Source organism: Carex rostrata, chromosome 29 (genome assembly GCF_964058835.1).
Source record: "Carex rostrata chromosome 29, lpCarRost1.2, whole genome shotgun sequence".
In the NCBI taxonomy this organism is placed as follows: domain Eukaryota; kingdom Viridiplantae; phylum Streptophyta; class Magnoliopsida; order Poales; family Cyperaceae; genus Carex; species Carex rostrata.
The window spans coordinates 2,158,167-2,170,742 of NC_135946.1; the positions used below are offsets into that span (position 1 = coordinate 2,158,167).

At 33.8% G+C, this 12,576-nt stretch overlaps 1 protein-coding gene and 1 pseudogene across 4 annotated transcripts; one reads left to right on the forward strand and one right to left on the reverse strand.

Moving 5' to 3' along the window:
* Positions 1 to 1,390: 1,390 nt before the first annotated feature.
* On the reverse strand, positions 1,391 to 5,075 carry LOC144546533 (pectinesterase-like; annotated as a pseudogene). Its single transcript, XR_013508821.1, has 3 exons — positions 4,612 to 5,075; positions 4,042 to 4,523; positions 1,391 to 2,186 (listed from the first exon to the last, which is right to left on the reverse strand). The product of XR_013508821.1 is annotated as a pectinesterase-like (transcript).
* A 1,197-nt stretch (positions 5,076 to 6,272) lies between these two features.
* Positions 6,273 to 9,782, forward strand: LOC144546535 (uncharacterized). 3 transcript variants are annotated; one of them, XR_013508822.1, is made up of 3 exons: positions 6,273 to 6,488; positions 8,238 to 8,429; positions 9,313 to 9,782. XR_013508822.1 is itself a non-coding variant. In XM_078295081.1 (3 exons), exons 2-3 carry the CDS (start codon positions 8,341 to 8,343, stop codon positions 9,454 to 9,456), a joined length of 957 nt encoding a protein of 318 aa, XP_078151207.1. In that variant the 5' UTR covers positions 6,273 to 6,488; positions 8,238 to 8,340; the 3' UTR covers positions 9,457 to 9,782. The 3 variants fall into 3 exon arrangements, 2 of the variants coding, with proteins under 2 accessions (XP_078151207.1, XP_078151208.1); XM_078295081.1 differs by having other exon boundaries at positions 8,589 to 9,782; XM_078295082.1 differs by lacking the exon at positions 6,273 to 6,488 and having other exon boundaries at positions 7,557 to 8,429; positions 8,589 to 9,782.
* The last annotated feature ends 2,794 nt before the right edge of the window (positions 9,783 to 12,576 follow it).

Consider the following 12,576-nt stretch of genomic DNA (forward strand, 5'->3'; position numbering starts at 1 on the left):
GCCCGAGTATTAAACCACTAAACCCACGTGATGAGCTAAGCTGGATTCCACCACTAAGTTTTTGAAAACCAAGAGCATGAGGTGGATTCCACTACCAAGTCTTTCAAAGGTACAACGGATTTTAAATGAATACATTCTGAAACGAATTCGTATCCTTTCAGGTTCTCTGACTGAGTAGAATTGAATCGGATGGTCCGAAAATGAATTGGCACGCATCTCAAAGCACCAATAATCTTGTCCCTCTGTCATTCCGAATCCCAACCGGATGAGAGTAAATCTGAGCCGTATGTTTCAATTGTGTTGAGTCAGGTACCTGAGAGGATACGGATCCTTCTGAAACCTGCTCCGTTTCTAAATAAAATAAAGATAAGATAATATATCCTAATCTGCTTAGGATATTTGTTTAGGATATAACATACTTCAGCATGTTCAGCAAATATCCGGATATAATAAACTTCCGTACTTGTATCTGACATGTATCAGACACGGATACGCACACCCCTATGGCCGTATCTGATACGTATCCAACACCGATATGCACACGTTTAAATAAAACACGGATACGGAAACGTCCAATATTTTAAGTTTTCAAAACAGAGCAGCAGACTGCAGATAACTTAAGATCCGACACCAAAAATTTATTTCTTGCAGTCCAACATTTCTATATAAATGTTTCAAACATATTTATGTACCACATGTGGGACTAAGGAAAGCTAGTATCCGGACTGCTGCTCCATTCCAGATAGTGATGCTGAATTATTTACTTGTTTTTATGGGAAAAGGGCCCACAAATACTAAAAAGCCCATAAGACTAATTGATTTTAACTTGAAATTTCCGCTGTGTAGTAGTGCTGCCTCTAAGCCTTTTTTTTTTTCATCTCTTCTCCTATTCTCCATTTTCCTTTTTTTAAAATTTATTTTACTTTTTTTTAGTTTCTTAATTAGTAATTAATTATAATACAAGTGTTTGAATTAATAATTTCATTAAAGTACTACAAATAATATATGTATGTGTGTGTGTACCATGCTTTGAGAGTTAAAGAGGGTGTTTTAAGTCTCAGCCATATCTCTATTTTTAAAATTCAAATAGTCAATTCAGACTTTTCAATATGTTCTTCACGTGCATGGAGACCAAATTTTATATTTTTTTTATAATTTTTAAAAATCAGTGTTTTTTTGATGAAATCAGATTTTAAGTTCTTCTTTACTGCTATGATAAGATTCTTTTGGCCTACTACTTTTGAGTGAGAGATTTAATGCAACGATCTTTTCATGTCACTTGATCCATAAAAAAATGTTAGTATATAAAACCCCTGTTTAATTTTGTGCATGGATGTGTATTCTGATAAATGTATATGAAGTTTGTAGCTATCTAGATAGTGTATTGTCGTATGAGCCATAACCGAATTATTAATCCCTATGTTTACACGATCATGAATATAAAAAAATTTCTCAAAAAGAAGCATTATAAATAAAATTACAATTATGCCATTACTCAATTCAATCCATAAACGGAACATTTGTCATACTGATCCACTGGTCCCCTTGAATAAAAGAAGACACAGTGAACTGATCTGCCTCCTTTGCACTGGTAATCAACCGATAACCTGGCCACGTGACCCGGTTTGCGGTGCTTGATCCAGGACCCGTGTTCAAGTACTCCCCATAATATAAGGTGCTGAGTGCGAATGTTCCGTTCCATGGCAACCAACCCGAAGGGTTGATCAGGCTATCAAGATACGACTCCATGAACACGGTACGAGAATATTCCTTCCATGGCCTACCTAGGTACGTCTTTACGCTTGATACACTTGATGCTAGGTCGGAGGCAGCGGTTACTTTGCACTTTTGGATTGAAATGCCGGTGTTTTGGTTCGGGTCCTCTCTACCCTGAGCAATGTAGATGTTGTGTTGGTTTGGGTTTGGTTTTCGTGCATATAGATTACAGTTTTGGAACACGACTGCTGCGTTGCCAAAGATAAAATCGATTGTTCTGTAAATGTCACATTCTCGGTAAAATTGTCGGAGAGAGTGAGCATAAAGAGTGTCTTGGTACCCGACAAAGCTGCAGCGGTAGAAGACCGAGAGGTCGGAACCGACTCGTAGGGCTACGGCTTGGTGCTTGGTCGGACCGGCTGAGTTCTCAACCGTTAAATCTCTTGCGATGAATTCGTTGCCAACTACAGCTGTTACAATTGAGCAGTACAAAATTGGTTAATTTTTCAAGTTCTATCAGAATTTTTATTTGGACAAATAAAAAGCTTCTGCTTGCTCATGTGACTGTTCTGTCTGCAACAGGAATGAAGGGAATAGCATATAAGTACAATACCTCAGTGCCATGACATTATTTATTCTGCTCTGAACCTGGGGACAATACATAGGTCAACAAATACAACTTTAATACAGATTGGGGGACAATATAAAGGTTAACAATCTATTTTCACGTGACTTAATTAAAATGATGAATAATAATTACGTCACACGAATTATCACATCACGTGTGATCACATCGTGACTACACACAACAATTCATATATATAAACTAACAATGAATGATACTAAGCAATAAAACTGTTAAAAAGTAGATTATATATAATAAATATATAATGTTTCAAAATTGATAATATGATGTATCTCGTGTGATATATGGCGTGACCGGATCAATTTGATTGACAAGATATAATGTAACTAAAATGAAAAGACAATTTTATTACGCAGCACATCATGTTATATCATGACTAACACGCGTAACGGAACTGATAACAACGTGGGTAAAGAGATGAAATAGGTGTACAATTTATGAATTGAAATTTATATATGGAAACAATATTATTTTGGAGTTGATGATCAAACAAAACAACACCTTGCAATTTGTTTTGTCATTTGTTTTGTTGTTTTCAAGTACATTTAAAAAAAAATTAAAGCGTGATGCACACTTGAACTAGACAGATATCTGTTCCTACCACGTGAGTCTCTGAAAGAAAATATTAGATTAATTCCATGTAATATTCTCTGCAAATTGTCCTCAAAATAGTTTGTGTAATTTGTCAGCCAAGTAACTTAATTGCTATTTAACATTACAGAAATTAACATAAAATTGATTGGCACCATGTGATACTAATTTACTAATTGGAGAGCAACAAAATTTCTTAAGCACAATAATAATTTCCCTTTTCTTAGTATGAATATACGAGGAATACTAATGAATACAACTTTATGTGCAATGATGTCTAAAAAAATAAAATAAGGGGATTAATTATAGAGTAGACAAGTTTGTTTATTATTATGCATGTGAAAACTTTTTTCTTTTAAGAAATATATATATCTTGTCGATCGGTGGAATAAAAAGGCAATTCCACTTTTCAGAATGCACTGTAAAATCATATCAAATGACACTTAAAAAGTTACATATAATAATTAAGGAATAACAACATATTTATTTCCTGACAGAAGGGAAATAGATCTGTTGTTTTTCTTGAAGAATAATAGGAATCTATTATTCCGATTGTAACTATTCAAATTTTTCCATGAACAAATTTCAACGAAGTAAATTTTTCATGCACGATAATGATTGTATTTTTCTTCAGTTTTACAAGAAGAGATCCCAATAGTGGTGATAGATGCTAATTAATTAACAAACTAGGGTAGATGGCAATGGTGAAAACAATATTTTTTTTTTTGTCATCCCAATATAATTTCAAAGTATTGTAAATTGTTAATTTCCTCAAATTCTAAAAATGTTATCAAAGAAAAACAGATGTAGTATTGAAGTTGGTCTAAATTAATATAATCAAAATTATCATTTGTGATAACAATTAATGTTGTTAATTAGTATAACATTCTGTTTACTTAAATTAATATACCAATCTATATATATGTACTCTATTTCAATCAATTGATGCTTGCTTGCGTTATAAAATTCTTAAGATGTTCATAATATATTTAAATTAGTTGCTGATCTATTACCATGACATATATACATAGCTAGTTGATAATGAACAAATTTAATATTTATAATATAAGAAAAAGAAAGGCACTGACCTAAGGTGGCAGACCTGAAGGTGGTCCATCCATCGACCACATTTCGACTGGCCTTGATCACCGTCTTGCCAATGCCGTCACCAACGAACATCAAGTTCACCTTATGCTTCTCCACGTCGACATTTTCCAAATACGTCCCTGCTTTTATGTAAATCACGAATCTCTTCTTGCTCTTGTTTGGCACCGCTGCAACCTCTGCACTAACCGTTGTAAGTTCCCGCTGCCATCCTTGGCCATGGTTAAATCGGGTACAATTGATGCTGAATTGGTGGATGGTATTTGGAGCAATCGTCTATCAGATGGCCGTACCCACCGAGGAAACTGTCGGTGCATCGTGCCATACCCCTCAAATGGCTCTTTTTTCTCTCTCATTTCCCTTCCATTTTGTTTGGGAGGAATCTTTTTAAACATGGCCAGATAGTTGCTCACTAGGTGAGATACGTGGTGAAGCCGGCCTTGGATGTATTTCCGAATGTTTTCACCTGTTATTTGTCGAGTTCGATCAATCAGTTACATGTTATTTAAGGATCGATAGCTCTATAATATAGATAATGTACATCCCTTTAATACCCTTAATGTTATGGAAGCCGTCGAGGTACGTATATTGATTTGTCATGGCAGCTGACAGCACAGTGAGCACATCATCGACATGTGAATTTGGCTTCAACTCAAGGTCTGATACGGCAAGTAACAGTTCATCTAACGACTCATCGAGCAACTCGAGACAGTCATTGATGGCCATTAGTTCTACTGGATCGAGAGTGCGGTAATGGAGGTATGCTGAGCAATTAGTGGATGATGCTCGTACCTCATTGGCCATCTTATTAATGACCGAGCATATCACTTCGGGTAATGATTTCTTTGAGAGGTTAGGGATTGTGGAGAGTGTAGAAGCACATAGCTCAGGGTATAGTGTGCCTTCACAGTGTGTGTATTGTGATGAGGAGGCTAGAGAAATGCCAATGCATTGTGCAATGGAGAGGAATAGGAGCAAACTAATTAGAAAAGGTTGCATAGTGAATGAATGTATTAAGACTTAAGAGATCATCATAAGGAGGTGTAATGGATAGAGGGGTTGGGGATTTATTTATACCCGTACCATTGTTAGCTAGAGATGGATCTTAGCTACCGTTTTGACCAAAGTCAAAGGTAATTAGGAATATGTTAAATTTTTAATACACATTAGTTTTCTATTCTGTTCTCTCAAAGTATCTGTTGAAACTTTAATTTGAAAACTGAAAATTTTCAATTCAATAAATTTGTTTAAAATCCCCCTTTGTAATATTTTACAAACTTGAGGACTGAACTGAAAGTTTAATATTTAATTAACTTGAATTCCTTTAAACTTTCTGAATAGTTATAATTTGAATTCCATTAGTTTGAAAATCATTAAGCCAAAAGGTACCTTTAATCTCTCACTAATCTGTGATCCTTTAAAATTCCCTAATTTGGCACATGCTTCAGTCTCTCTCTAATCATTTTATTCTATGATGTATTAAATTTAAAGCACTCTCTCTCTCTCTCTCTTTTTTTTAAAAAAAACTTGACAGCCGCTGTCAAGTGCAACTCTCTCTCTCTCTGCTTTTTAGTAAACCACCTATATATATATATTGTTCATTTATCAAAACCATATAACTGAAAATATCATAGCAATTTATATATAATCAGGACGGAGCCAAAAATTTAATAACGGGCTGAATCATGATAAGCAAATAATATTTTTGAACAAGACATATTTATTATTTTAATTAAACAAATATCCATAAAATTTACAAGTTTTTCCTGTTTATAACTTCTTGTCAGGGTTCTGAAACTCAGAATCGGAATCGGAATCGAATTTTTGACCGCCGAGTTAGAATCGGATCAGTAACTCGGGTTTTTTTGGCAGAACCCTTGTTTTGTAGCCAAAAAATAGGAAAAAATTGATAAAAATAATTTGTAAAAAAACTATGTTAATTAAGACAATATTACACTCACATAATTTACTAATTATATAATGTAATCAATTTACACTCACATAACTATGATAAAAAAACTATGTCTAATCAATTTATAAAAAGTAATCTTTAACTTTAACTTTAGTCTAATCAACAGAACCAATCAACAGAATCAATTCATCTTTAATTTGGGGTAAAACAAAAAAAGAATAAAAATGTAAAATGTAGAGGGGCCATCTGTAAATTTTCGTTTTCTCTTCCCTTTCGACATTTCATCTCTCCCATTGTCTTCCCTTCGACTCAGCTCCCCCTGCGACTCTCTCTTCCCAAAAATAAATTCCGACTCAAAAACAAATTCGCCCATGGCGACTCTCTCTTCCCTGCGCGACTCTCTCTTCTCTTCTCCTCAGCAGTCAGCACTGAGCCCTGCGCGTCACAGCCAGCCGATCTCTTCTCTTCTCTAATCCTCAGCACAACTCAGCCTACGATAATCGGACAAAACTCGCACAGGTTAGTGAGAATCGGGCAAAAATCGGGTAAAACTCGGCTGACTCGGCACTGTTCATCCGAGTTTTGCCGGAAAAACTCGCACTGGCGCGAGAATCGGGTAAAACTCGGCCCGGACACCGCCGATTCCGAGTTGACTCGGCCGTGTCGACTCGGAATCGGCCGATTTTCGGAACCATGCTTCTTGTGCAACAAATTCTTTACAGCTATCAATCAACAGCATAGCAAGTTTACCAATTGAAGCCTGCTGAGTGCTAACAGAATATGCCATATCATATATAGCTGGATTTGAAGTTTCAATAACATATATATATATATAGTCTAAAAGTATGATAAAATAAAAGAAAGTGTCATGTACATGTTAATGCTTGTAGTTTATATCATAGTTGGACTTGAAAAGTTTGAAAACATAGTCTAAATAAAGTATCAAATAATTAAAAAGAAATACTGTCATGTGTTCCTTAGCAATTAAGCATCAAATTGTAGTCATTTTGTATTACAAGTCTACAATCGAATATGTACATCTCAATTGCACCGTTCAAAACAATGGAAATGTATTTCTTTTCCAAATAATTGACCAGCATTAATTAAGAGACTCAGTGTTGTGCTGGATACAATTAATGCCTTACAAATTGGACAACTAACTTTGCTTTGAGATTTGTGCTAAATTATGATATTCTATAAGCATCTAAGGTAGGGGCGCCACAAACTGATCAGATATTATCCGACCGTATCCGGATCCATATACTAGAATTAGATACGGATAGAGATATGATTTTAAATTTCAATTATCCATATCTAAATAGTAGATATATATTATATAATTTTTTATGTATATATATATATATAGAGAGAGAGAGATAGGGTAATATACAATCGATTGCACCACGCCTCCCATACAACCAAGTCATTTTCCGATTTTTAAAGTTCAAATAATTGATCCAAATCATTAGATGTCATCTCCATATTAAAATGTGCTTGAAGACCAAATTTTACATTTTTTTGGAATTTTTTTACTATTTTTTAAGACACTTTGAAAATCGTTGATCCAACAGTTTGGTTCTGATTTTACTGTTTGCTAACAATGGTAGCTAAGATCCATCTCTAGTTCAGATCAACTTTTTAAATTTTGAAATTTGAAATTTGGACCGGTAGCACTTCGGCCGAAGTGCTACCAAAAGCATATTAATCACACTCTATATATATATATCAACGAATATTACGTATTCGTTTAATATCTGATCTATATCTATATGCATCAAATATTCATCTGTATCTGGAAAATAAAAGCAGATACGGATTTGATTTTACCACTCTCGATATGTATCAAATCCATTTGCACTTGTAAATGACATGGATTCAGAACTCTACACATATGGTGATATGGTCTCGCCTCTTTACGAAGAAATGCATGTTCATAAAATATATGTAAAAATATATATATAATGTTGGGTTAACATGAGTCTTTATATATATATATATATATATATAATACTTGATGATCATTAGAAGTTCTTGAAAAGGCAATCTTCTCTGCTGTGCTTAACATTTTGTTTCTTCTCTTCTCTGCTTTCAAGTAAGGATTTACTTAATGTTTCGAAAAAAAATGTTTTTACAAATAAAAAGTAGTCCAGCTTAAATACCACAATTGTCAGTTGTTGCTACTTCCAAAATTGTCTCTGAGAGAATTCAATTAATTTAGAGTACAAACTATTGATAATTGAGCTCCAAATTCATTTTCATTTTATGTAGGTGCTTAATTTGTTGCAGAAAATGTCAATAATTCTCTAGAACTAACTAAGCAAGCGCCAAACCATTGACCTTCTGGCAGCCAATTTGAGGTGGTGTATTGGGGATGGGCAGACATGTCAGGTTTATTCACAACCATGGTTCTGGCAATGGTGTAGCTTGCCCAAACCATCTCGGCAACAGCAGTCGCTCAAGGTATCTCATCTTTTTAATCAACAGAACCTTGCATGGGATTGGGATAAACTAATACTCTTGGGAGGTGCTCAGATGGCCTTGGATATTGCAAATGAACATTATAACCTCTCTTAAACAAGGGATACAAGATAAACTGATGTTTACATGGGCTAACAACAGGGAGTTCACTGTTAAACGCGCTTACCAAATGCTGTTTGAGTTTAGACCTCGAACGGATATCTCACAATCAGAGTGTAAAAAGAAGCTATGGACTGCAATTTGGAATATTCAAGGCACAATTCCCAAAATAAAATTTTTTATTTGGAAAGCAATCCAGGGGCCACTACCATCAGCTTCGAATCTGGCAAAATGGATCTCAAAGATTGCGCCTGAATGCGGAATATGTGGTATTGACCAAGAAGATGCTGAACATATACTCTTCCATTTCCCACATGCTAGAGCCACTTGGTTCCAATCTTCACTCGGGTTGCGAACCGATACATTTGAAGGATTGCCGATCAAGGAGATACTTACTAACCTTTGGTCAGTCTTCGATCAATCAAAAATTGCCCTCTTCCTATCTATAGCTTGGCAAGTTTGGAAATCAAGATGTTCCCATCTATTTGATTCTAAACGGGTCAAACCCGATAACACTCTGATGGCTGCTGTGTTTCTTGATCAAGCAATCAAACTGACTAAACTTCCCTGCAATATGGTACCGATTACTGTTCCATCGACCCTACAAGGAGCACTAGCTGATACACAACAACACTGTCATGTCTGCTACTTGGATGGTTCTTTCAATCAACCTGACAAAGGAGGGGCAGCGTATCTTATATATCTAGATGAGGAGCTTATCAGGTATGAGACTATATGCAAAACTGATGCTTTTTCTCCTTTTCAGATGGAGGCCTTTGCTCTCTTAAGTGCAATTAATCAAGGCGGCAGTGCAGTTGGGAATTACATGCTGTGTTTTCAAGACGGATTCATTGCTTCTAGCAAACACATTCATACCAGGGAAGCGGATACAAAAGGTCCAACCTGCTGATTGGAGAACATATACAACTCTGATGGAAACTGCGTTGATACTGGCATCTAATCCCAAATTCGGCTGTGTTCACATACCCAGAGAGGAGAATCACAGAGCCAACCTATTGGCGAACCAGGCTAGCTAGAATCTACCAAGTTTCATATACTAGATACACATATCCTCTCTGCATTGAAGACCCCACCTTATTCTCCAATTATCAGTAGATGTTTTGTTATTTCAAAATGTATCATGTAACTTTAATCCATGTACTGGTAAATGGTTGTGCCTACGGGCTTTGGACCAAAAAAAAAAAAATAAGCAAGCGCCTAAAGTAGTTTTGTTCCGGTGCTCATAACTTATATATGTTGTTGTTTGTAAATTTTTGCAACTTTTCAGGCAAGCCTGATAAAGCCCAATTTGGCCCAAAAATGTCCATTTTATCTGGCCCAGTAAAAGGTCTCCTTTAATTTATATGTAAATATCTTTCTTTAATTTAATGTATCATGAACAAAACTTATGATGTATTTTATTTTACAAAAATGAACAATTGTTAACCTTTTTATTTCAATATTTCTTCTACTAATATAAAGTTCATCTGCAGTAGTAATTGCTTAATATTGGCCTTTTTTCAAGTTAATCACCGTGCCATATCTGTAGTTTTAAACTGCGGTACTAACCTGATGGTACCGTAGCTTAAAACCACGGGCATGATAAAAATATATTTATTTTTTAAAAAAAAAAAAATTCAAACTTTTTTTTAGAGATGGTATTAAAATATTTCGGCTTAAATATATATTGACTAGTTGTAAGAAGAGACATTGACTAGTTAAAGTCAAGTTTGAAAGAAATCTTTTATGGATATATTAATTCATAATTAAGTATGCAGAGGTTAACAAAGTGACGACATGTCGTCGACAGTCCAACTTAATTAATTGATTTTATTTTAAAACTTTTGTTCTTTAGTCAATAGTTCAATTTTTTTTTTTTTAAATGCTTGATAAATAGTTCAACTTTTTTTAAAGAGGAATTTTATGCATACCTCACGAAAAATTCAAAATTACGTATTTTCCTTTCTAAAATTTAAAATTACATATTTTTTCTTCTAAACTTCAAATACTCACAAATTTACCTATTTTATTGTCTTTTATATTAAAACTCATTCTAAATTTATAAAATATCCATTTTACCCTTTATTAAATGCATATAAAGCCCATAAGACTCAAATTTGAATCTGAACTGCTTTTAGATCTGTGTACAAGATTGATACAAATCTTGATGCGAACACATGCATATTGAAGCGACATGCACAGATCTTAATGCAATGCTCGCGGATCAGAATTACTTTATTATCTGTGTGTGCTAGATCAACACGAATATTGAAGCAATGTGCACAGATCTTAATGTGATGCAAGCGGATCGGACGGTAGAAGAACCCTTCAGATTCAAATTTGAGTATGATGGGCTTTTTTATATGCTTTAATTAAAAGGATAAAATGGATATTTTAAAATTTTAGAATAACTTCTAATATAAAAAATAATAAAATGATTAAATTTGTAAGTTTTTGAAGTTTAGAGGGGGAAATACGTAATTTCAAATTTTAAATGGAAAAATACGCATATACATTTGGATGGAGCAAGAATAGCACTATTAATCTTTTGAGCCATTTGATATTTGGATAGAGCATGAATAGGACTAAATCACTATTCTTTATTTATCTTATGTGTAGCTCACTATTCTACTAATCCAATCAAAATTCGGATAATTAGCTACTATTTTCAAAACTTAAAATTAGCTCTATTCTTGCTCTATTCCTTTATTTCATCAAAACATACCTTCTAGAGAACATAGCATGGATCATATCTGCACTCAGGTAAGGACGGAATGAAAAATTCACCTTTTGGACAAAAAAAATGTACTATGGTAAAAGCTGAATTTAATAAAAAAAAATATATTTAACGAAATATGAATATATTTAATTAGAACGATACCTTTATAGTTTTCAATTGTACAAAAATTTCAACTATATGATATTGAAAGTTCTTGACAATATACAAAAATTAATTAAAAGTCCTCAAAATTCAATCAAACGCATGCAGTGAATTGGACTTGAGATGTGCCATAAAATTCAATAAAAGGACATCGCAGCCTATATATATAGAGAGAGAGTAGAACTAGGGTTTTCTTAAGTTTATCAAGCTCCATCATGAACTTAACTTTAAAATCTATCATATTGACTTTAAATGATGAATTTAAACCGTTCTAGTTCTTCTACTTTATGAGTGATTCGTCTTTATGCGAAAATTATAAAAAATTAAATTAATTTTGTATAGAGTTAAGTAGTGCATCTAAAAAATAAATATATTAAATTTAATTTATAAACCTTATAATTTTGACGACTTGACTTTATATTAAATTAATTCGAAACTTTAGAATTTTCACATGTAAATGCATCACTCGTAAAATAGAATGATTTCAACTATTTGGATTCATCAATCGTTTGAAGTCAATCCTATAAGTTTTAGTATTTATTAAGCCACTTTGAAAATTGTTGATCCAACGGTGGCTTAACAAAACAGTAAAATCAGCAGCCACCGTTGGATCAACAATTTTCAAAGTGGCTTAATAAATAGTAAAAAAAAATCAGAAAAATGTAAAATTTGGTCTCCAAGCACATATTAATATGGAGAACAAGATGAACGATTCGGATTGACGTTTTGGATTTTGAAATTTCAAATTTGGACCATATGTATATCGGGCCATATGTATACTAATGCACATTAGTCACTCTATATATAGATACACACACACACACATATACATACATATGGGCGGAGCCAGACTTATAAACTATGAGGATCAAACATGAATGAGGGCCAATCATATAAATTTTTCATGCTACGAATGGAGATCATTTTTATCATATCTGTAGTATTTTACTATAAATTATATAGAAAATCATGTCGAAGTACAAAATTTTTGAAAATAAATGGGGTCAGTTGACCCCCATTTCTTGAACTTCCATCCGCCACTATGTGTGTGTGTGTGTGTGCGTGTATATATAGAGAGAGATATATAGAGAGAGAGAATGAATACTTCCAATACCTCACACCTTTCATATCTCATCATGCCTCATATTT